Source organism: Salvelinus alpinus, chromosome 24 (assembly GCF_045679555.1).
Source record: "Salvelinus alpinus chromosome 24, SLU_Salpinus.1, whole genome shotgun sequence".
NCBI classification, from domain to species: Eukaryota; Metazoa; Chordata; class Actinopteri; order Salmoniformes; family Salmonidae; genus Salvelinus; species Salvelinus alpinus.
In genome coordinates this window covers 10,841,633-10,867,744 of record NC_092109.1, presented here as the reverse complement: position 1 = coordinate 10,867,744, position 26,112 = coordinate 10,841,633, and the positions used below count along the sequence as shown (strand labels likewise).

At 44.8% G+C, this 26,112-nt stretch overlaps 1 protein-coding gene across 2 annotated transcripts; it reads left to right on the top strand.

Annotated features, from left to right (window-relative positions):
- Positions 1-532: 532 nt before the first annotated feature.
- On the top strand, positions 533-24,534 carry LOC139552136 (fibroblast growth factor receptor 1-A-like). Of its 2 annotated transcripts, none has more exons than XM_071363567.1 (17): positions 533-1,109; positions 14,632-14,870; positions 17,878-17,967; positions 18,128-18,300; positions 18,600-18,723; positions 18,828-19,003; positions 19,210-19,354; positions 19,491-19,681; positions 19,827-19,972; positions 20,479-20,600; positions 20,760-20,870; positions 21,912-22,102; positions 22,259-22,381; positions 22,470-22,540; positions 22,706-22,843; positions 22,980-23,085; positions 23,200-24,534. In XM_071363567.1, exons 2-17 carry the CDS (start codon positions 14,753-14,755, stop codon positions 23,497-23,499), a joined length of 2,325 nt encoding a protein of 774 aa, XP_071219668.1. In that variant the 5' UTR covers positions 533-1,109; positions 14,632-14,752; the 3' UTR covers positions 23,500-24,534. The 2 variants fall into 2 exon arrangements, with proteins under 2 accessions (XP_071219668.1, XP_071219667.1); XM_071363566.1 differs by having other exon boundaries at positions 18,828-19,018.
- Positions 24,535-26,112: the final 1,578 nt, after the last annotated feature.

Genomic DNA, 26,112 nt, shown 5'->3' with positions numbered 1-26,112 from the left:
AAGGTTTCCTGTAAATGGACGCAGACAGAACATAAAAGTGTGTGTGTGTTTCTCTCTCGGCATAGTTTTCCTCTTATTTTAATCAACTGTATAACCTACTTAGACCAGGCCCAGTTACATCACTGCTTAGCCAGTCAGCCCCCCTTCCCCCACAACTCACAAACTCACACAGCAGGGCTCTCCCTCCAACAAGATATGAAGGCAATTTCCCTGTTAGGTCATAGTTAAAAATGCAGTGGACAACAACGATGAGTAATCAATGCCTATGAGAATGTTGCCAAAACACAAACAAACATAGGCTACTGTCTATTTCCAAATTATGCCGTGTTTTGGTCAGTCAAGTCAGTAGAGAACTCTGTTTTATTTGGGACAGACCAACAGGTTTACAGTGTAGGCTAAAATAATTTGGAGTTCCTGCAATTGAGACGGAGGGTGGGGCGACAAGCAGGGAAGGGGGAGGTCTCCTTCAGAATCTCCCAGCTCTGTAACCCCCTCCTCCCAAACACGCGCATACAACGCACACACTGCGCGGTGCGAAGTTTTTTGGGGAGGTCACAGACGCTGCCTGCAGGGAGTTGGAATTCGCTGCTCTGAAATATATTAGTTGAAGTTGCCAGCCACTTCACCTCACATGCTATTCACAAAATACAGTACATCTCTGCGTTGTTGACTTAAAATATATATATATATAATTTTAGCAAAATATTAGGTTGCAGGATTGTGCAAACGTTTTTTTCGCGACTTTATTCGACCGTTCCAAGACAATACAGAAAACGGTCGGAGTTCCGACGTTTTCTCCAGGCAGGAATAGGCACATTTGGAGTAAACTAAAATGCCTTGAGGTTTACTGAAACGGATAAACAACTAAATTATGTTGTATTCGAACTGAAAGTCTTAGTTTTAAAACATTGTTGGAAGGTAGAAAGAGAGACCGCACCATACTCCGCAGTCAACGTCCATTACGCGTGGCTTTGCCGCGCCACTCTATTTGAACTCGGAAAAATATCGATGTTTTTTCGGGAATTGTGACTTGAAGGCATCAAAGGAATCGGACATTTAATTCCTATCCTACCTCCTCGAGGGTAGTTGCACAAGGATCAGAAACGCAGGTGAGACACCAATGCAATGCAATAAATATCAAGACTGTAGTCACACAATGTTGCATGCAGCTTGCATTCTGTGGTCTGTAAACATTGGTTCATTATTTTTCAGAATCATTGCTCTTTTGATAAAAACAATGCCACGTTTAAATTAAGTAGGTGTAGGGTATCTAGTCAACCATGTTCATATAGATTTTAAATGCATAGTCTATATAAGAAAAATTGCCTATGGAATTTTAGAGCCCCTGCATGTGGTAGCTTATTGAATAACTATGTAACTGCAATAACAAAGGGTTTGTTTGGAATTAGTTGGATACCCGAGGGTTTCCTCTTGATTTATCAGCTAGACGAACGAACCCTTCATGAACTACAATGCTTCAAATGATTTATAACCATTAATCCATATATCTTATAAAGGGCTTATGAAGGCGCCATTAATAATGTATAAGATATACACAAACGTGACCACATTTACAAACCAGAGGGGAGAGTCCAGCTGGTAATACTTGACCCATGTCTCTCTCTGAGGAACACAGCACAAGCAGTCAGTCACAGGTCACTGCTAATGTGGGGACATTGTGTCCGACAGACGTGGCTGTAAATGTGTCGGTGTACGGTAAATGACGCTTGTGTCACGTCTGATGAGACCTGGCTGATGCATGCGATTTTTGTTGACTCACCGCGCTTGACCGGTGACTCACGCGCGGAACCAACTGGCACCGGCTGATGAATAGAATGGAATTGAATTAGTTATATTGCCACACGATCCGTGGCACTGAAAAGGTTATTGGACCGGTTTCCTGGACAGAGATTAAAGCTAGTCCTCGACTAAAAAGCACTTTAAATCGAGATTCTCCATTGAGCATTGTTAGGCCAGGACTAGGCTTAATCTCTGTCTGGGAAACCGGAACATTATGTTCAGAAGACAATTTTGGATTTTCATATCTGCACATATAGGGTAATATAGCCACACACACACAATAATGATAATCATGTCATGGTGTGAGAGTTCAGTTTCAAGTGTATTTGCATAATGCATACGTTGGAAATCTTACTCACCGGGGTAACAGTGAGAGACGCTGAATGTGTGTGTAAGAACTCCTGACTAATTTGTGAACGGAGCGAATTTGTAATTGCTGTTCTATATCAGATGCCTCATTCAGGGAGGAGCAAGAGAAAGAGAGACAGATGGGTGAAGAGTAGAGAGAGAGATATATATAATAAAATATATATATAGAGAGAGAGAGTGGAGAGGTAGATAGAAGTGTATGGTAAGATTGAGCTGTTATCCAGTGCTACTCTCAACATGTCCTCTTCTCTGTCTCCAGACATTCAGCCTCTGTATGTAACTGTACTTCAGCTGGGTTGTATAGTTGTACAATCAAATGATTCATGTAGCCCACTTTGGGACCATGGACATTTCATGGTATAGGGCCCTATAAAATATGTGATGTGGAGACCATGGCCTCAAAACACTGAATCCAGACATTATAATGGAATTCAACAATATGTTGAACATTTTACATTTTAGCAGACGCTCTTATCCAGAGTGATTTCAGTATTGAGTCCATACATTTTCATACTTGTCCCCCTTGGGAATTGGACCGACAAACCTAGCGTTGCAAGTGCCATGCTCTACCAACTGAGCTACACGGGACTAACTTAGCAAGCAATCAACTAAATGTTTGAGCGTTTATTAATTTGACCAAGTTTATCATAAGACATCAACAGAATGCATGAGTGATTCGTATTTATTGCAACTTTCTGAAGAGGCAACGAGAATCCCCGTCTATATACAGTCCCTTCAGAAAATACCCCTTGACTTTTTCTAATTATGTTACAGCCTTATTCTACAATTGTTTAAATTCATTTTTTCCTTATCAATACCCTATAATGACAAAACCCATTTTTTTTAAGCAAAAAACAGAAATACCTTATTTACATAAGCATTCAGACCCTTTGCTATGAGACTCGTAATTGAGCTCGGGTGCATCCTGTTTCCATTGATCATCCTTGAGATGTTTCTGCAACTTGATTGGAGTCCACCTGTGGTAAATTCAATTGATTTGACATGATTTAGAAAGGCACACACCTGTCTATATAAGGTCCCACAGTTGACAGTGCATGTCAAAGCAAAAACCAAGCCATGAGGTCGAAGGAAATGTCCGTAGCTCCGAGACAGGATTGTGTCGAGGCACAGATCTGGGGAAGGGTAAAAAAACATTTCTGCAGCATTGAAGGTCCCCAAAAACAGTGTCCTCCATTATTCTTAAATGGAAGATGTTTGTAACCACCAAGACTCTTCCTAGAGCTGCCGCCCGGCCAAACTGAGCAATCAGGGGAGAAGTACCTTGGTCAGCGAGGTGACCAAGAACCCAATGGTCACTCTGACAGAGCTCGAGAGTTCCTCTGTGGAGATGGGAGAATCTTCCAGAAGGACAACTATCACTGCAGCACTCCACCAATCAGGCCTTTATGGTAGAGTGGCCAGGCGGAAGCCACTCCTCAGTAAAAGGCACATGACATCCCGCTTGAAGTTTGCTAAAGGGTACCTAAAGACTCTCAGACCATGAGAAACAAGATTCACTGCTCTGATAAAACCAAGATTGAACTCTTTGGCCAGAATGCCAAGCATCATGTCTGGAGGAAACCTGGCACCATCCCTATGGTGAAGCATGGTGGCAGCATCATGCTGTGGTGATGTTTTTCAGCGGTAGGGAGTGGGAGACCGAGGGAAAGATGAAGAGAGAACTGTACAGAGATCCTTGATGAAAACCTGCTCCAGACCGCTCAGAACCTCAGACTGGGGGCGAACGTACACCTTCCAACACAACGACCCTAAGCACACAGCCAAAACAAGGCAGGAGTGGCTTCGGGACAAGTCTCTGAATGTCCTTGAGTTGCCAAGCCAGAGCCCAGCCTTGAACCTGATTGAACATCTCTGGAGAGTACTGAAAATAGCTGTACAGCGACGCTCCCCATCCAACCTGACAGAGCTTGAGAGGATCTGCAGAGAAGAATGGGAGAAACTCCCCAAATATAGGTGTGCCAAGCTTGTAGCGTCATACCCAAGTAGACTCGAGGCTGTAATCGCTGCCGAAGGTTCTTCAGCAAAGTACTGAGTAAAAGGACTGAATACTCATTAGGGGTATTGTGTGTAGATTGGTGGGGGAAAACATTTATTTTAGAATAATGCTGAAACGTAACAAAATGTGGAAGAAGTCAAGGTTTCTGAATAATTTCCAAATGCACTGTAGGCTACATTAAGCTACGAAATAAACTTTCCAGTGACACTGACTCACCCAATGATGAAAATGATTCATAGGCCACTCACCAGTAATGCCCGATGCGCTCGTGCCAATATCTCAAGATGCTGTTTGCTCAGAATCGCTGAAAGTTGTTGAGAAAAAAATAGTTTGCTTCCACAGACAGATTAGTCCACTCTTTTCAGCATTAGGCATTTGCTTTCCAATTGGTAGGCCTACGTTTTTCTCACAATTGTTTTTATACATTTGTGAAAGGCAAACTGACAGCTGCGAACAACCATAGATATATGATCCATAGATGGGCAGTTCCCATTCAAGTCAGGACTGGTAGCCATTGTTAGTGTACTAATGAGTTTAACAGTTAGAGTGCCAGGGTTAGAGGTTCCAAAATCCTTCTATAGAATATATATTTGGCTCACGTGCTGCCCAAATTGCGGCCTTCCCAGCTGTAAGTGCCTGTGATAAAACTAAACCTACAGCTATTTTGTATAAGCTGTTTAAAAAAATAATATTTAACCTTTATTTAACTAGCAACGGCCTCCTGCGGGGACGGGGGCCTGGGATTAAAAATAAAAAACAAATACAATATAAATATAGGACAAAACACACATCACAACAAGAGATGGGGGCATGCTTGGCAGCCTGAGTGAAGGAGGTTTTGTTGCGAAATAGGATGCCGATTCTAGATTTAATTTTGGATTGGAGATGCTTGATGTGAGTCTGGAAGGAGAGTTTACAGTCTAACCAGACACCTAGGTATTTGTAGTTGTCCACATATTCTAAGTCAGAACCGTCCAGAGTAGTGGTGCTAGTCGGGCGGGTGGGTGCGGGCAGCGATCGGTTGAAGAGCATGCATTTAGTTTTACTAGCATTTAAGTGCAGTTGGAGACCACGGAAGGAGTGTTGTATGGCTTTGAAGCTCGTTTGGAGGTTTGTTAACAGTGTCCAAAGAAGGGCCAGATGTATCCAGAATTGTGTCGTCTGCATAGAGGTGGATCAGAGAATCACCAGCAGCAAGATCAACATCATTGATGTATACAGAGAAAAGTGTTGGCCTGAGAATTTAACCCCGTGGCACCCCCAATAGAGACTGCCAGAGGTCTGGACAACAGGCCCTCCGATTTGACACACTGAACTCTATCTGAGAAGTAGTTGGTGAACCAGGGGAGGCAGTCATTTGAGAAACCAAGGCTATTGAGTCTGCCGATAAGAATGCGGTGATTGACAGAGTCGAAGGCCTTGGCCAGGTCGATGAAGACGGCTGCACAGAACTGTGTTTTATCAATGGCGGTTATGATATCGTTTAGGACCTTGAGCGTGGCTGAGGTGCACCCATGACCAGCTCGGAAACCAGATTGCATAGCGGAGAAGGTACGGTGGGTTTCGAAATGGTCGGTGATCTGTTTGTTAACTTGGCATTTGAAGACTTTAGAAAGGCAGGGCAGGATGGATATAGGTCTGTAACAGTTTGGGTCTAGAGTTTCTTTCCCTTTTGAAGAGGGGGATGACTGCGGCAGCTTTCCAGCCTTTAGGGATCTCAGACGATATGAAAGAGAGGTTGAACAGGCTAGTAATAGGGGTTGCAACAATTGCGGCGGATCATTTTAGAAAGAGAGGGTCCAGATTGTCTAGCCCAGCTGATTTGTACGGGTCCAGATTTTGCAGCTCTTTCAGAACATCAGCTATCTGGATTTGGGTGAAGGAGAAGCGGGGGGAGGCTTGGGCAAGTTGCTGCGTGGGGTGCAGAGCTGTGGGTAGGGGTAGCCAGGTGGAAAGTATGGACGGCCGTAGAAAAATGCTTATTGAAATTCGCGATTATCGTGGATTTATCGGTTGGTGACAGTGTTTCCTAGCCTCAGTGCAGTGGGCAGCTGGAAGGAGGTGCTCTTATTCTCCATGGACTTTACAGTGTCCCAAAACTTTTTGGAATTAGTGCTATAGGATGCAAGTTTCTGTTTGAAAAAGCTAGCCTTTGCTTTCCTAACTGACTGTGTATATTGGTTCCTGACTTCCCTGAAAAGTTGCATATTGCGGGGGCTATTCGATGCTAATGCAGTATGCCACAGGATGTTTTTGTGCTGGTCAAGGGCAGTCAAGTCAGGAGTGAACCAGGGGCTATATCTGTTCTTAGTTTTACATTTTTTGAATGGTGCATGCTTATTTAACCTCTGTAGGGGGTGTGGGACGCTAGCGTCCCAGAATTCATGAAACATACAAGTGTTATACATGGGTTTAAAGATAAACTTCTTGTTAATCCAACCACGGTGTCAGATTTCAAAAGGTCTTTACGGCGAAAGCAAACCATGCGATTATCTGAGAACAGCGCCCAGCAGACAAATCATTACAAACAGTTAGCAGCCAAGAAGAGGAGTAACAAAAGTCAGAAATAGCTATAAAATGTATCACTTACCTTTGATGATCTTCATATGGTTGCACTCCGAAGACTCCATGTTACACAATAAATGTTTGTTTTGTTCGATAATTTCCCTCTTTATGTCCAAAAACCTCTGTTTTGTTGGTACGTTTTGTTCAGCAATCCATTGGAACAAAGCGCGGTCACGACATACAAACGAAAAATCAAAAAAGTACAATAAAAGTTCGTAGAAACATGTCAAACGATGTTTAAAAATCAATCCTCAGGTTGTTTTTGTCATAAATAATCAATAATATTTCAACCGGACAAAAGCTTCGTCAATAGAAAAGGAGTAAAAGAAAGGCGCACTCCCGATCGCGCGCTGGACTCATGTCTTGACATTTCCACTGTCCACTCATTGAAAGTGCTGTATCTCCCTCATTTTTCAGAGTAAAAGCCTGAAACAATGCCTAAAGACTGGCCACATGTAGAAGAAGCCATAGAGATTGTGAACTGGGTCCTAAGTCTTTGTATGGTGGATAGGCTTTCAATGGAAAAACAGCCTTTCAAAATAATAGTACTCCCTGGATGGATTTTCCTCGGGTTTTCGCCTGCCATATCAGTTCTGTTATACTCACATACATTATTTTAACAGTTTTGGAAACTTTAGAGTGTTTTCTATTCAAACCTACCAATGATATGCATATCCTAGCTTCTGGGCCTGAGTAGCAGGCAGTTTACTTTGGGCCCGCTTTTCATCCAAAATTCCAAATGCTGCCCCCTACCCTAGAGAAGTTAAGATGGTTAGGAAAGCACTTTTAATGAACAACCAGTCATCCTCTACTGACGGGATGAGGTCAATATCCTTCCAGGATACCCGGGCCAGGAGTCTTTGAGTCTTTGAATTAAGAGATTGAGATAAAACTGTCCAGTTTGAGTGTTTGTTGGTGTTCGTTCCAGTTGCTAGCTGCAGCGAACTGAAAAGAGGAGTGACCCAGGGATGTGTGTGCTTTGGGGATCTTTAACAGAATGTGACTGGCAGAATGGGTGTTGTATGTAGAGAATGAGGCCTGCAGTAGATATCTCAGATAGGGGGGAGTGAGGCCTAAGAGGGTTTTATAAATAAGCATCAACCAGTGGGTCTTGCGACGGGTATACAGAGATGACCGGTTTACAGAGGAGTATAGAGTGCAGTGATGTGTCCTATAAGGAGCATTGGTGGGAAATCTGATGGCCGAATGGTAAAGAACATCTAGCCGCTCGAGAGCACCGTTACCCCCAGATCTATACATTTTTTCTCCGTAATCTAGCATGGGTAGGATGGTCATCTGAATCAGGGTTAGTTTTGCAGCTGGGGTGAAAGAGGGGCGATTATGATAGAGGAAACCAAGTCTAGATTTAACTTTAGCCTGCAGCTTTGATATGTGCTGAGAGAAGGACAGTGCACCATCTAGCAATACTCCCAAGTACTTGTATGAGGTGACTACCTCAAGCTCTAAACCCTCAGAGGTAGTAATAACAACTGTGGGAAGAGGGGCATTCTTCTTACCAAACCACATGACCTTTGTTTTTGGAGGTGTTTAGAACAAGGTTAATGGTAGAGAAAGCTTGCTGAGTATAAGACTAATATCATCTGCATATAAACGGATGAGAGAGCTTCATACTGCCTTAACTATGTTGTTGATGTAAATTGAGAAGAGCGTGGGGCATAGGATTGAGCCTTGTGGTACTCCCTTGGTGACAGGCAGTGGCTGAGACAGCAGATTTTCTGTAGGTAAATTATGCTCTCTGGTGTAGTATTTTGAATAATTGTATTTATGTCTGTTCAGCAAGGAGCAATATCATTTTGGGCAAAATATTTTTTTGTGCTGGATTTTTGCGAAAATATTTATATTTATCAGGGGGTGTTGCAGCACCCCTACTTCCCACTGCTATGCTACCACCACATGTCCGCTACAGAAACACCACTGAACAACTGCCTCTTGCTAGGTGCACTGGAATTAAAGAGTAACTACACACAAAACATCTACATAAAGTGGTCTCTTGATGTGGTTTAAGCATTGTTGTGGACTTAAAACATCAAATTAAGTTGTTTTTCAATAATAATAAAAAAGTGTGATTTTGAGAGCGAAAACCTGAAGAAAAAAACATGGAAACAAAATCTGGAAAAACAAAACGGAATTTGGGAAAAAGAAAACAGATTTGATAATGGTAGCATATCCTTAGTCATGGCTCCCCTTTACACATACACACCGTCATCTGTTTTCCAGTCTGCTGGTGGCGTGGGCCTCTACCGAGAAATGGTGTGTTACTATGACATAGTTACTATGACAGCGTTACTTTGACGGGTGGAGCAGGCCGGATCTGAGGCAAAATCTGGTGTGTAGGTGAGGGCTTCCGGAATGGAAAATCCGGAGAGGTCACATCTGCTAGAAAGAGAGGGAGAATAAAAATATATTCTTATGAGAACTAGAATGTATCTAACTAAAGGGATGAGAGGGGAAAGAGAGTGGGGGGGTGGGTTAGGGGTGAGGAGGAGATGAAGAACAGATGAGGGAAAGAGGGGGTGTATGGGGGAGGAAGCGGGAAGGAAGAGATTAGAGCGAGAGTGTGCATGGGAGTGGGGAGATGTTTCCAATAGGTAGAGGCCCTCTCCTCGATAGAGATCTGGTGTGATGCTCTATTCCTGGCCTAGCGACTATACACCACCCTGGGTGTGTGTGTGGCTACTCTCAGACCAACAATTTAGAATCATATCAAACCTCCGGAGTCATTGTAACAGTCCATCGCTAAGCTATACACAGTACCAACATGCTGAGCCAATGGCGTTTAGTTCAACAGCATCTGCAGAATAATTATCACTGCTCTTAAAGTTATTTGTACTTGTGAAGATCATAATTTATGGTAGTTGTCTTCCCTACTTTAGTTGAAAGCAAGTCCCTTCGTATAAGAGTGTCTGTTAAATTGCTGAAATGTTCCTTTAGAATTTAAAGAAGCCACACAGCATGGCTAGACCAGGGAGAAATCACTCTTATTTCTGTTCTAATTGTGTCTGTGGTGGTGGTGGTGTGATAACTACCACAGTGAGGTTTACAGAGCTGGGTGTGTTAGCTGTTAACTAGCTTTTAGCTTCTATGGCAGGGCTGATCAACCCTCCTGCTGAAGAGCTATGGCGGGGATTTGCACGTTTTTACTCCTACCGTGCTCTGGAGTAGTGCTGGAGCAAAAGCCTGCATACTTAGAATGTTCTATATCTCTCTCTTACTCCCTCACTCTGTCTCTTCTTGGATGTCTCTGTGCTCTGCTGTCTGCTAGCCAGCAGTATGATGGAGACTCTACACCGTAAAACTCATAAATCTGCAAACAGACTCATTCGTTTAAGAGAGTCTTTAATGTTCGTGTGGGGTTGAGTTACGGGCGGCATTAATGAAGGGCATTAATGATGTCTTCATAAACCTCCCGCTCTACTCTTCACGGTTACATACCTCCCTATCTGGGTTACCATCCTGTCACACACGAGCACACTGGCTGCCAGCTCCGAAGGACAGATCTCATTATGGAATCGGACCCTCAGTAATGTCCACACACACTTTTCCTCACTGCCAGCTACAGTAATGTCCAGGTCTAGTGTTTCGTCAGGTTGTTCTGCCATAAGCACGGAGATGATGTATTACAGAGTGTTTTTACAGCTCTCCCTTTTGTTAGTCTCTCACAGTGTGTGTTTGTGGGTTGGAACGGTCTCATCACACCTAAACACAAGATCCATCTTCTCAATGAGACTTTAACACTGTGACACTGACAGGCAGGCTGGAAGCAAATGGTGTTCTGTTCCCTGGCCAGAAGGTGTTTTGGATAGGGGTTATGCTGGGTTCACGTGCTAGTCGGAACTAGGAAACTGACATTGATACAGCCTGGATTCGAACCAGGGACTGTAGTGACACCTCTTGCACTGAGATGCAGTGCCTTAAAATGCTGCGCCACTCGGGAGCATCGACATGGAGACAGATTCGGGACCGGTATGTTCGCAGTCTGATAAAGGAGAAAGAGACCAGGAGTGGGACTGCGCCGATTGCCTGGAATCGAAACAGGGTCTGTAGTGATGCATCTAGCACTGAGATGCAGTGCCTTAGACCGCAGCGCCACTCGGGAGCCCCAACATGAATGCTATCAAATATGTACTGTAACAACTGTGTAGTCTATACTTTGGACATAGGTCCCTATCCTCCTACTGGGATGCCAAAGCACTTTTATGTGAGGCATATCATTACAACTATTCTATTTACATTGGTGTAATTTTCACATCATAATATTACAAGTCACATCCATTTACAGTATCTTACCTGGACATGGTCACATGTTGACTTTCAGAGGAAGCGCCTCGTCTCCCCCGAAGACATATGGCCTTGTGTTTGGGTCCCCAGGCAAGCACTCTGGCCTTGGTAGCAGCAGCTGGCCTGCAATGAGTTGGGAGCCAAACTTGTGTCGTGAGGAAATTCCCGCATCTCCCTCCCGACCAAATGCGCCCACGTCTACCATGCTTGTGAAATCTGCCAACCCACATCCGAAAGTATTGAAATGGTCTTTCCTCGTCAATGCTTCGCATAGGTCGGACAAGAGACGTATTCTCCTTCCCCACCTAGTAGTGTTCTGTGGACGAATTTGCCACCGTTTGTTTTTATTTCTCACGAGTTGTAAGAGCACTTCAAGCTCTTCCAATTTGGAGGCAGACATTTTTGCTTCTGTAGCTAATTAACTCTGTGAAGTAGAGTTGAAAGCATAGAACACCAGACATGTAGCTAGCTAGCTAGTATTTGTAACAGGCCTATAACACTGGATCCTGAATTTCAAATGCCGTCGCTAGCTAGAGTCATAAAGAGTGCCTCGGCCCCTCTTGGTAAGCTACTCTGGCACCACCTAGTGGATATACACCGGGTGGAATGCAAGGAAAAGTGTCTGCTGCCCCCAAAAACCGACTCCACCTATGAACATGCACGTAAACAGTGTAGCAGCCTTTAGAGGGAGGTGTAACTCAATCCTCATTCACATTACCCATAAGCACTCCGTTATGTTGCTCCGGATGTCATGCATTTCAATGTGGATGTCCACAACAGAGTGGAAACGCAATGCCCCCTTGCGGTTAAAGTCTCCGTTACGAGACGGACGCCACATACTTTGAAATGTTTCAAATTTGCGTCGTCCTCAGTCCAGCCAGAGTCCGTCAAGAACAGGAAGTTACCAAACCACAGAAGATGAAAATATTGATGGCTTTATGGGTTATTAACTAGCAACTTGTAAACAATTACCCATTCCTATAAGTGAGTACTATTTTAATAGTAATGTTAAATAATACATATTGGCTGTTGAGCCAATTATATTATATGACTGTTCCCTCCCATTTAAGTTTATTGTGCTGGTAATGACATTTGTTTTTGGTGATTCAGATGAACTTTATTATCCCACCAGTGTAATGAACACGGGGGGAGACAGAGAGCTGGTTTCAAGCGCAGGGCGCAGCAGGTGTTTATTTCAAAGGACCACAGGAGAAGGCAGGTAGCTGGGTCCAGGGGCAGGCAGAAGGTCATACACAGGGGGTCCAAAAGGCCAACAGTACAGGCAGGGAAAAGGTTAGTAATGTAGTCCGGAAGATCAGGCAATAGGTTGATAACAGGAAATCCGATAGGCTAAAGTACAGGCAGGGAATAGGCAAAAGGCGTCCTTAGTTTTTGCCTGCCTCACTATCATAAAACCAGTAAGAAAGAAGTGTGTCACAAAACAAACAATACCTCACAGTGATGGGGTGCAAAGAACTGAACTAAATAGTGTGTGATAATGACATACAGGTGTGTGAACAGGTGATCAGAATTCAGGTGATTGGGATCTGGAGAGTGAACTGCGTTCAGGGGGATCTAGGTGTTTGAGAGTGTGAGCTGGAAAGTAGGCTGGAAAGTGAGCTGTGTTCGGGGGATCTATGTGTTTCAGAGTGTGAGTTGGAAGCAGACGTTACAACCAGAGGGAAATTCATTTTTTCATGTGCTTAAAAAGATGGTACATAGGCCTCCCGGGTGGCGCAGTGGTCTAGAGCACTGCATCGCAGTGCTAGCTGCGCCACCAGAGTCTCTGGGTTCGCGCCCAGGCTCTGTCGCAGCCGGCCGCGACCGGGAGGTCCGTGGGGCGACGCACATGAAAACACAGAATCTACACAATAGAATTCATTCAAAGTGCTATAACTACACATTTAAAGTGAAAGTGCAATATGCCGTATACCCAACAGACTATCTATTAAACAGTCTAATGGCTGTTGGAATAAAAGAGTCCCCATATCTATCTGTTTTCATTTTCTTTTGAAGAAGTCTCTTTCCCGTTGTCCGGCTGCTGCTGTGACTGAGTTTTGAGTGAAGGGGATGAGTACTGTCTGGAGGCTGATTCTTGATCTATACCAATTATCCTTCCCACCGTCTTAATCAAGCGCTGAAGTTTGACTTGGTCTTGCACTCACATGTTTCCAAACATGCATTTCAGACCAAAGGACAGCACACTCTGCAGGACAGATTTATAGAACATTTGTAAGATATGGCGGTCAACATTAAACTGGTTCAGTTTGCGTTAAAAAAACATTCCCTGTTGCATTTTCTTTATCTTTGCAAAGGCACAGTCATTGAATTTCAGTTTATTGTCTATTTCGAATCCCAGGTATTTATATGTGGTCACTCTATCGACTGATTCCCCATTGATCTTCGTAGGAGGTAGAGTTTTGTTCCTTCTCAAATCAATTTCCGTCTCTTTGGTTTTCTTAACGTTTATTTCAAGAAAGGTATATGCGCACCACTGGACAAATTTGTCTGTTTCTCTGTCTAAACGTTGAAGAGAGGCTTGGTCTGGGTGGAGGAAACCCACAACAGCGGTGTCATCTGCATATTGAAAGAAATGTGTGGGCTGAGTCAGAGGCTTGACATTCGTTTGTGTACAGTTTTTAAAGTATCTGTGAAAGTCCGCAACCTTGAGGGGCTCCCGTATTCACCGTTCTAGATGTAGAGATGGCAGAGTTGAACTTCACTTTTAGGGTACGGTTCACAAGGAAACTATTAATCCACTTGATCAGTAGAGAGTTGAAACCCAAATTCACCAGTTTATCCACCAGTAAGTGGGGTTGGGTGGTGTTAAACGCGCTACTGAAGTCAATGAATACAATTTTCACTAGGCTATTTGCCTTTTCTAAATGTTCGTAAATATTGTTCAGCATGACCAGTAACTCATCATCAACACCCCTGGAGGCACGGTAGGCCAATTGGTTTGGATCTAATTGGGATGAGAGACCAGAAAGAATTTGTTTTTGAATAATTTTTTCAAAACATTTCATGCCAAGCTTGACTTGCTATAAAGTTAGAGAAACAAGCTGAGAAGAAAGTAACTTAGCGAAACATGCTTTATTATCACCTGAAAAATATATTTATTCTCTCTTGAATAAAAAGGTCATATTTTGCAATCTCCCAAAATAAATGGGCTCTCTGACGAGAGACACTAAACTTGTCCATTCAGTAGCGGGGCAAGACTCTGTGAAGAGGATGTATGGCGTAACTGTGATATGACACAGTTTTTGTTCTGTGATGTTCAATGGGCATTTAAGGTGTGACCGGTGATCTGACAGGAGACACGCGTCAAAAGTGTGTGTGTGGGGTAGGTGCGCCTCTCTCACCTCCCCTCGGGGACAGGTGCTAAAATGTGAGGGCTGAGGAGTGTGGGAAGCGGAGTTCCCATCTCAGACCTGTGAAAAGAGACACTAGAGCATGTGTCTCCACCAATGTCCTCCCGACAGCATGGGCTGACAGGGTAGTGGTGACGCGACCTTTTCTCACCTTCTTTTAACATAACCACTATTGTCCCTCTCGAACCTCTCCTTTTTCTTCTCTTACAGTTCCCCACCTGAAGAGTTGATGGTTGTGGGTTGATCTGTTGGAGCGCCGTCTACAGCCAGCCCTGTACCAGTTGCCCTTGCCATTCCAGTACTGTACCAGTTAAGCTATACCAGTGCCATTATGTTGTTGTCTCGCTGGTCTCTGCTGCTACTCTGGTCTCTACTGGTTCTACTGGTCCAGTCCCCCCTAACCCAGTCCAGACCAGCTGCTTCCCTCAGTGACACCGACAGTGACACAGGTAAGAGACATGGACCACATAAAAGATCTTAAATTCTCTCCTCTTTCTTTCTCGCTTGCTTGCTCTCTCTCTCGGCAGGGCTGCGTCTCATTAGCCTTCTGTGTGTGTGTGCGTGCGTGCGCTTCCGTTTTGCTCGCTCGTGTGCATTTTTAACGTGAGCTTTCTCTTCCTCTTTCTTATTTGATCTCTTTCATGCCAGGCTGAGGGTTCTGGGTTTCAGGCTGCTTCCATGATGGTTCAATCCCACTGACTCTGTTCCGCTGTCTGGAACTGCTCAGTTAGCAGTGGGTCTTTATTCTGAGACAGAGGACAGAACACACTCTTCAATTTGGGGGTGTGGAGGCTCTTTATTGGTCTAGAAAGGACCTCAATCTTCAAGGTTTGTCCATTTAGTTCAAAAACTGAGGATGTTTACAGGGATTTTTCATGGCGCAACCACGGTTTAGCGTCTCCACCGCTGGCTATGGTTATATCCTGTCCACGCACACACATACACACACAGCTGGTTGGATGTAGAACAGAAAGGCTGTGTTTGGTAGGAAAGGATGAATGCTGTCTGAAAGGAGGTGTTTTTTTTCCTTCTATCGGCGAGTCCTGCAACCACGGCCATCCTAACCAGCCCTAACACCATGTGTGTGCGTGCGTGCGAATGTGTGTGTGTTTGTTTGTGTGCATGTGTGAGTGAGTGTGTTTTGGATACAGAGAGAATGTGTGTTTGATACTGTTGTTTTGGAACACATCAACTCTTGTTTTTCTCACAGTCAAAAACACCAAAATGTAACTTCTGCTGCAAACAATTTTTCCATGTACAAAGGCTGCTTCCAATTTTCCATCTCTGTCTCGCTGCATCTTTCAAATAAAGTTGTTGGTCTTTGGATTTCAACCACCTCCCCCTGCTCTGCTCTTGTTTAGTGGATTCCGTTCTTCTTTTCAGTTATTTTATCCTTGTTTGTTTGTATCTCTTCTCTCTCTCCAACTCTCTCTCTCTCTGTGTCTATCTTTGACAACCTTTCATTAGGAATATTCCCCCTGCCATGAGCAGACAGTATTCAGGACTTCCCATAATGCAGTTTCTGTAAACCTCTCCCTGTAGATTACAGACCAGCTGTAGTGAGGTTGGGAGCTGGGATTCCGGGATGGTCTATGTCACTCTGTGGTGGTGATGATTATGGACCTAATCTCCCTAGATTACAGTAGATATGATGGTGAGGCGTGCTTTCTCTGGTCGCAGTCCTGCTGAGATGTGGGGAGGGAAGGGATCTGCGGCAGAAAATGCCCTTAGTTAGTAATATAGTAGTTCTATATTGTATAGTAATCAATATATACATTCTGCTGAGAGATGGAAAGCGATGTGTGGTAGAAAATGTCCCTGTTTATAGTAATCACTGATCTGACGTGGCTGGATCTGTGAATGCTGTGGACTGGAACCCTATCAGACTGTGTCTAATGGTAGAAGGAAAAAGGCTTTTTTCTCATTCAACGTATTCAAACAGGACCCATTATTAAAGCTCTGGGGCCCTCCTTCCTCAACTCACCCTCACACCCATCCTTACCCTTTTGTTTGCAGCCATTTGTCAGGATGAAGGTGCTGATGATTAGTGTGTGTGTTTATCTCTGAGCTTAGGGTTAGGGAGCTACGTGGGAACTCTGAAGGAGCGGTGGTGTGTGCGCTGTGGCGATAGTCGAGGCACCTTAAAAAGGGGTGAAAGGTTAATCTTTATGGCGTTTCCATTACCACTCAGCAGACCCCCACGGAGTAACCTTGTCTCAGCCCTTCCTGTTTGCACACACACACACACACACACACACACACACACACACACACACACACACACACACACACACACACACACACACACACACACACACACACACACACACACACACACACACACACACACACACAGTCTTGTACAGCTAACCTTGTGGGGACACACAATTCAGTCCCATTCAGAATCCTATTTTCACTAAACCTAACCCGTACTCTTACCCTAACCTGTAGTTACCCAAAAAGTACCCAGTACTTACCCAGAAACCTAACCTGAACCCTAAATGTATTATTTATGTATTATTATTTGGCCATCACTAGCACATTCGAGCCCGCTGCCTATATACATAGACTTGAAATCACTGGCCACTTTAATGAATGGAACACTAGTCACTTTAATAATGTTTACATATTTCGCATTACTCATCTCATATGTATATTTTTTTTTATAACATTTTTTTATTTTTTTATTTTACCTTTATTTAACTAGGCAAGTCAGTTAAGAACAAATTCTTATTTTCAATGACGGCCTACCAGGGAACAGTGGGTTAACTGCCGTGTATATACTGTATTCTGTTCTATTCTACTGTATCTTAGTCCATGTCTCTCTGACATCGCTCATCCATATTTATATATTCTTAATTCCATTCCTTTACTTAGATTTGTGTATATTGGGTATATGTTGTGGAATTGTGAGATATTACTTGTTAGATATTACTGCACTGCCGGAGCTAGAAACACAGGCATTTCACTACACCTGCAATAACATCTGCTAAACACGTGTATGTGACCAATAAAATTTGATTTTGATTTGAAACCTTACCCTAGCTCCTAACCCTAAAACTAACCCTAGCTCCTAACCCTAAAACTAACCCTAGCTCCTAACCCTAAAACTAACCCTAGCTCCTAACCCTTAATGTAATACTAACACTAATTCTAAGCTTAACCCTAAACTTCCTAGAAATAGCATTTGACCTTGTCGTGACCAACAAAATGTCTCCAGTTGGTCAAAAAAAAATTATTCTCGACCAGAAGTCCCCACAAGAATAGTTAAACACGTCCACACACACACACACACACACACACACACACACACACACACACACACACACACACACACACACACACACACACACACACACACACACACACACACACACACACACTGGTTTCTAACTCTAGTTTACATACTCGTTTGAGAACTACAGCAATACTGAAAGTGTTCCCCTCTCTCCATAGCTGACATGCTTACATCGTCGGAGGATGAAGATGATGACGAAGAGTCTTCCTCAGAGGAAAATAAACTGTACAACAACCAGAAGCTCCAACGTAAGCCCCTTCCTCTCACCTCTTTCCCCCCACACCTTACCTGTCACTCCCCTTCGCTCCCTCTAACTTTATTAGTATGAAAAAGTAGGAGCCAAACCAATTTACAAAAAGATTGATATTGAATACAAAGTTAGAAATATAAATACCTCTCTCTCTCCAGCGATGGCTCCTCATTGGGTGACTCCAGACAAGATGGAAAAGAGGCTCCATGCCGTTCCTGCCAGTAAGACTGTTAAATTCCGTTGCCAGGCGACTGGTAATCCCACTCCAACTTTGCGGTGGTACAGGAATGGAAAAGAGTTCAGGAGAGACCAGCGGATTGGAGGCTTCAAGGTATGTAATGTTTGTACAGCCCTCTGCTGCATAGTGTGTTGTCTGTATAGTGCATCATCAGTAAAGTCAGCAGGTAAAATAGCATACCTTAAAAGTAAAGATTAGATTACAGTGCCAAGGGGCAGAATGTATAAAAATAACAGCAGAGGTCCAAGCACTGAACCTTGGGGAATACCAAATTTCACTTATTTCTACTTTACCAAATTTCAATCACAAACACCACACCAAATGTGTATTTTTCTTGGTTATTCTTATGTTTTCACTCCCTGACTTTCTCTCTCACCCCCTCCCTCTTTCAGCTCAGAGACCACATGTGGACTATAATAATGGAGTCTGTGGTTCCGTCTGATAAAGGCAACTACACATGTCTGGTGGAGAACAAGCACGGCAGCCTCGCACACACCTACCAGCTGGATGTAGTGGGTCAGTATGTGTGTGTGTGTTTACTTGTGATATACATAGAGAGATGTGTATGTATATGTGTGTGTTTGCGTCACTCACGTTGCATGTGTGCTTGTGTGTTCTAGAACGTTCCCCTCACAGGCCCATCCTCCAGGCAGGCCTGCCAGCTAATCGTACGGCAGTGGTGGGTAGTGACGTGGAGTTTGTCTGTAGAGTGTTCAGCGACCCTCAGCCCCACATCCAGTGGCTCAAACGCATCACCATTAACGGCAGCAGAGTGGGGACAGACGGATTACCCTACGTACGTGTACTGAAGGTACACACACACACACACACACACACACACACACACACACACACACACACACACACACACACACACACACACACACACACACACACACACACACACACACACACACACACATCTACGTACGAATTCTGAAGGTTAACACACACTGTACACACAAGGGCTACCCCACATAAACATGTCTCTATCGCCCTCAGACTGCAGGGTTTAACACCACAGACAGGGAGATGGAGGTGTTTACTCTGAGGAACGTGTCTGTGGAGGATGAGGGAGAGTACACCTGTCTGGCAGGAAACTCTATAGGAATGTCTCACCACTCTGCCTGGCTCAGCGTGATCAAAGGTACGCATACATAAATACACTCGATTATTCTTAACCTTTGCAGCCCAGTGTGCTTTACAAATGTGCACTCAAAATGGAAGAGAACAAACAAACAAAAATGACAATAAAATTAAAACATTTACTCCCTCCTCTGCAGACGTGCCTCCCTCCCCCGTCCCGTCTCAGGCCTACCTGCAGATTTTCATCTACTGTGTCGGCTTCTTCATCATCATGCTCCTAATCGCCATAGCGACCGCCTGCCGATTACGCTGCTCCCCGAAGAAGAGCGACTTCAGTAGCCAGCTGGCTGTTCATAAACTGGCGAAGAGCATTCCCCTACGCAGACAGGTAGCACACACACATATACACACATACCCGTGAACCACGATCGTATGATGCGTAACCTTTGCCTGAGAACTAATCCCTGGGTTTAGTTCAGCAGGCTGACTGCTTACCATATCCTCTCTCACTGCCTCCCCCTCTCTTTCTCTAGGTGTCAGTAGACTCCTCCTCCTCTCTGCAGTCTGGGGTGTGTCTGGTCAGACCCTACCGCCTCTCCAGTGGAGCCACGCCCAACCTGGCCGGCGTGTCAGAATATGAGCTGCCTGCGGACCCGCTCTGGGAGCTGTCACGGGACAGGTACTAGAAGGCTTATATCCCTGCATAGAGAATACACAACCTAGAATTTAGGGAATACATAACCCTGCATATGGCATACATAATCTGCATAAGGCGCTTATAACTTAACCAAGGGGATTCATAACCTCCATGAACAGGACATTCATTTTATTTTATTTTTTATTTCACCTTTATTTAACCAGGTTGAGAACAAGTTCTCATTTACAACTGTGACCTGGTCAAGATAAAGCAAAGCAGTGCGACACAAACAACAACACAGAGTTACACATGGGATAAACAAACGTACAGTCAATAACACAATAGAAAAGTCTATATACAGTGTGTGCAAATGAGGTAAGATTAGGGAGGTAAGGCAATAAATAGGCCGCAGTGGCGAAGTAATTACATTATAGCAATTAAACACTGGAGTGATAGATGTGCAGAAGATGAATGTGCAAGTAGAGATACTGGGGTGCAAAGGAGCAAAAAATAAATATAACAATATGCCGTGCGTGTCTGTGTTCTAGGCTGTCTCTGGGGAAGCCACTGGGTGAAGGTTGTTTTGGTCAGGTGGTGCTAGCAGAGGCTGCAGGTCTGGACAGAGAAAAACCCTCCCGTCTCACCATGGTCGCAGTGAAGATGCTTAAAGGTTTGTGAGACTACTGCTGACTACTTCTTGAAATATATTCCTGAAATTTGAGGAGTAAATTAGAATAAACGTAGATTTTGGTATCATCATTTCTAACCTTGAAAACGGTGTGCGTATTGGTTGATATTGATGTGATGTCACGTCCTATTTCCTGTGTAGCGGACGCCACAGAGAAGGACCTGAGTGATCTGATCTCTGAGATGGAGATGATGAAGATGATCGGGAAACACAAGAATATCATCAACCTGCTAGGAGCCTGCACACAGGATGGTAAGACTGGCGCTGTGTGTGTGCATGCGTATGAGCAGAATGGCAAACCATAAGTACAAAGAGGCACAGTACGAAGGGATAAAGATAACAGCAGGGGTCCAAGCACTGAACCTTGGGTTCAAACTAGGGTTTGACGGTATCCAGATTTTCATATCGTCATACCGTCCTTCTCTCATCTCTGGATTTATGGTATTACCGTCTGTACACAATGGGGTGCTAAAAAAGCAAAAGAAATGCCACTGGGCATCCATTACCAGAATGCTAACAAAAATAGCACAAACTAATAGCGAATTTCAGTAGAGGCTGTTAGCTAAATATGCTAACGAGCGCAAACAAAATAAACTAATTGCAAAGACATGCAATCCAGCTTATACAGTTATACAAGTATAGGTAGTAGCTACTGAATGTCATTTCTGTTGCGTTTGGACATTTACAAGCGAATGTGAACTAGAGACATTGTGAAAATGAACAAAGTTTTGACGCATGCTTGTCTGAAGGAAGAACAGTACTGGCTCTGGAGCAGTATGTGTACACGCTGTGTCTGTGGGGAGTTTGGAGTTGCTACGGTAACGGGCCTGCCTGCTCTGCTCGGCCGAGAACGGAGAGGAGAAAAATTTTACGCAAAGAAATCAAGATGGCATCAGTGCCAGCTTTACAGATAACTCATCCAAAGCACTTTGACTTCTCAAACACGGCAGAAAGTGTCTCTTTATTAACTCAGCCACTTACTTAGCTAACTAGCAAGTTAAACCAAATACACAGCTGGACTCGCCAGCTCCCGCTTTCCCCCGTTGTGCTATTTACAAACAAACACGTGACTGGCTCAACTGTTCTGGGGAACTACGGTAAGCTTCATAATGTAAACTAATGTGACACGTGAAATGAAGAACGCAATCTGCTTTATCTCCTAAATTATTGCACGAGTTGACTGCAGGTATTTAAAAGTATCTCCAAATATTCAAATATAATCGTGGCTTTTTCAGAATACCTCTGTATACGGCATACCGCCCAAGCCTAATTATAACCCTCTTCTCTCTCCAGGCCCTCTCCACGTGGTGGTAGAGTATGCATCTCAGGGCAACCTGAGAGAGTACCTGCGGTGTCGGAGGCCTGTGGGTCTGGAGTACTGGTCTGGGCCTACCCAGGCCCCCTTGGACACGCTGGAGGTCAGGGAGCTGGTGTCTGCTGCCTACCAGGTGGCCAGGGGCATGGCTTACCTCGCCTCACAGAAGGTCAGAGAAGAGACCAGTGTTATTGTCTCTCTTTCTGTCTGTCTCTCTCTCTCTCTCTTCGTCTGCATCTATTCTCTTCTGGTACTCCTCCCTTTCTCAAATGTGTGGACATTTGTGCCTGTCAATCAATTAATCAATCAATTGTTTGTTTTGTAGTGTATCCACAGAGACTTGGCAGCCAGGAATGTGTTGGTGACAGAGGACAATGTGATGAAAATTGCAGACTTTGGGCTGGCCAGAGACATCCACCACATAGACTACTACAAGAAGACCACCAACGTGAGTAACTTGGTCAAAATGGAGCAGGTTTGACTTAAACACAGACAGATGGACATATAGGTGGTTTAACCCCTTGTTTTCCTCCCAGGGTCGTCTGCCAGTGAAATGGATGGCACCGGAGGCTCTGTTCGACCGCATCTACACACACCAGAGTGACGTGTAAGTCTCGCCCTCCTAACTTTTCATAGACGTTGCGTTCTGTTGTGCCGTGGCTTTGCGTTGATCCATCATGTAATGTGCCTGTAGGTTTCTTTTCAAGCCCAGCAATAACTGTCCCTGATAAAGTGATAGTTCACTGTATTGAATTCTGTGTGTGTGCTGCAGGTGGTCGTTTGGTGTGTTGCTGTGGGAGATCTTCACTCTAGGAGGCTCTCCCTACCCTGGTGTCCCCGTGGAGGAGCTGTTCAAACTGTTGAAGGAGGGACATCGTATGGACAGACCAGCCGCCTGCACAGAGGAGCTGTGAGTACACGCCGAAACACACACACATACAGTACAATGTCCTCGCAAGTATAGTGATACAAGTATAATTAATGTCCTTGCATGTATAGTGATGCAAATGCACTGTCTGTTCTGACCCTGTGGCGTTTTTTCTCAGGTACATGATGATGAGAGACTGCTGGCATGCTGTTCAGTCTCACAGACCAACCTTCAAACAACTGGTAGAGGATCTGGATCGCATGCTCTCACTCATGGCCAACCAGGTAAAAAAACACACACACACACACACACAGTGTCATTTTCGTATCATTTGAATTGTTCCCCTGAACATGTCCTCTCTCTCTCTCTCCCTCCCTCTGTCTCTGCTCTCGCTCTAGGAGTATTTGGATCTGTCCATCCCTGCGGTCCAGTATTCTTCAGTGGGCCCAGACACCAGCAGCTCCTCTGACTCTGTCTTCTCCAGGGAGCCGACCCACAGAGCAGAGTACTCTTCCCGGAGCCCGTCCCGGACCTCCACCCTGCTCTACAACCAGCACACCCCCCCTAGGACCCCTTCTCGGACCTCTACCCTGGCCTACGACCACCATATTCCCTCCTGGACCCCCCCCCGGACATCCACCCTGACCTACACCATACCTACCCGGCACACCACCACCCGGGGACACAGCCAACGTTGATCTACACCTCACTTTTAGTCAGTCTCTACCATGTTCTCTGCCCCCCTCCTACCCCCAGCCCCTCCTTCCCCCAACCCCCTGGCTTCTACCCCCAGCCCCTCCTTGGTGACTGGGAGGCCTACCAGAGGGGAGGACACTACCTGAGTGCTTTAACCCCTCGTTCTCCAGTCTGCCCCGGAGCGGTTTCATTTGACCTGCTTAGCATTTCTGGGGAGAGGCTCATTAACAAAGATTAAGACAATGGCAAAGATAGACAGACAGAGGTCTTATGACTCTGTTATAACCATGACTTTTCACAAAGACTGGGCTCTTCTGTTCTCCTCCCTAGGAGTATACTGAACTATTAATATAGGGATACTCACACAGGAGCAAGAGGCGGAGGAGGAGGCTGCTAAACATTATTTTCATCGCCATATTATGCAACAAACTGCTGCTTCATGAGTAAACCATACAGGCTATAAAAAGGAAATCTTCCCAAGGGAAAACAAATAATTCAGTTATTTTTTATTTAACCTTTATTTAACTAGGCAAGTCAGTTAAGAACACATTCTTATTTACAATGACGGCCTACCAAAAGGCCTCCTGCGGGGACGGGGGCTTTTTATATAAATACAGTATATTATGAATTGTGTCATCTGAAAATATATCTCCAGTGTTACTTTATTTAGACGGTTGCTTGTTTTTATCCCTGTCAATGAAAGTACACCTAAGAGTGGAGTGGATATGATGCTATGTGTTCGAATCAGAGGAAAGAAGTAGGTAAGATGCTATGTGTTTTAATAAGCTAATATCATACCAGCAGCAGTGTTAGTCAGGGCTTGCCTACAGTTACAGTATCACTCTCTAGTCTAGGCTCTATGGACACCAGTGTTACGTCGAAGGTCATGATGATGTTGTTGATCATGTTAATGATAATGTAAATGGTTTTAAAACAGTGGCAAATGCACTTATCGCCAATGGAAGTCTACCTTCCTTTACAGAGGATGCCTTTATTTAAAGGACTGTTAATAAAGACAACAGTATTACAAAACTTCACTGAAGTCGTTTTGAATGAGAGAGAAAATGGAGGGAGAGAGAGCGCATGCTGAAGTGATCAGTCAGCCCAAATGTTGCGTAGTAGTGCTCCGGGACTTCAGGGGCTGAATAAAGGACTGGTGAACAAGTGTGGTTCTGCTGCTGACTGCAGAGGAAGCATTCTCTCCAGAAAATGGGAAGTGTGTTTGTGTGTGTGTGTGTGTGTGATTAATGGTGGGAAGAGAGGATTGGCCAGTAACTTCGCTCTATCAATCACCCTGAGATCTGGACCTTACAGCACAGACAGCAGCTTCCTGCCAGACACACACAAAGCTGGCAGCTTGTTTGGCTGAGGTCCAGGGTCTGGATAGCGTGTCTGTCCCTTGGAGAGGAAACATTCTGTTAAATTTCTGGCTGCGTTCTCTCTCTCCGGTGAGATTTCAGCTGTTTCTGTGTTCTATGCCCTGTGTTCTATTCACAGCTCATAGCTAACTATGTGTTGAATAAAAACATTTCATGTGGATCCTATCCTTATTGTTTCAGATGAAGATAGGAATTTTCCAGAAACTTCCCCGAAGGCGTAAGGATAAAGCACCCACCCTTTCACTCATAAATTTGAAGTAGCCCATTCTAACCTGATTACCCTGAATAGGGTTATATTCCCTGAGCTCTTCCTGTGTCACTGTGTAAATCTGGGCTTGTCTAAACGTGTTGAGTGTGTTTTCTCAGGGTTGCTCGTATTCCTGGAAATGAGGGCTGTTGGCACAGCCATCTGCCCTATATGTTGACCACCACACAAACACACACAATGACGGCAATCAATGTCCCCCACCACGGTGTTTATGCAAACACCCCACCCCTGCCACCCTTCTCCATTATTAAGTGCTCTCCTGGCTGTATGTGGGCTCTATTGGGGTTTATGGGCCGTGAGTTGCCGTTACTGGGTGTGAGGAGCCATAATGGGGCTGCAGTTTCCACCAGGGACAGATGGTTCAGAGGGGCGTCAGAGTCACTGGCATATCCAGTGTGGTGCTGTTATCAACACCTGTAGGAGCTAGCGGAGGATCAGCCTTGGGAACCACAGGGGCTGTCAGGGTTATCAGGCTTTTGTAAAAAAACGCTGGAGATTTATTGACAGGGTGGCTATCAACTGTGCGAAGTTCCTCAGCGTACACACGTCAGAGGAGCTGAAATGGTCAAACCACGCGGACACCATGGTGAATAAGGCACGACAGCGACTCTTCAACCTCAGGATGCTGAAGAAGTTCAGCCTGTCCCCCGAGGGCCCTCACAGTGTTCTACAGGAGCACCATCGAGAGTATACTGTCGGGCTGCATCACAGCCTGGTACGGCAACTCCACCGCCGCTGACCGCAAGGTGCTACAGAGGGTGGTACGCTTAGCCGAACGCACCGTTGGGTGCACACGGCCTGTGTCGCAGGAAGGACAAGGAGATCATCGGGGACCCCAGTCACCCGAGCCACGCCCTGTTCTCCCCACTTCCTTCACTAAGTATAGGGGCATCGTGGCAAAACCTGAAAGACTGGTCAGTAGCTTCTACCCACAGACCATCAGGCTACTGAATAGCCACCACTAGTCA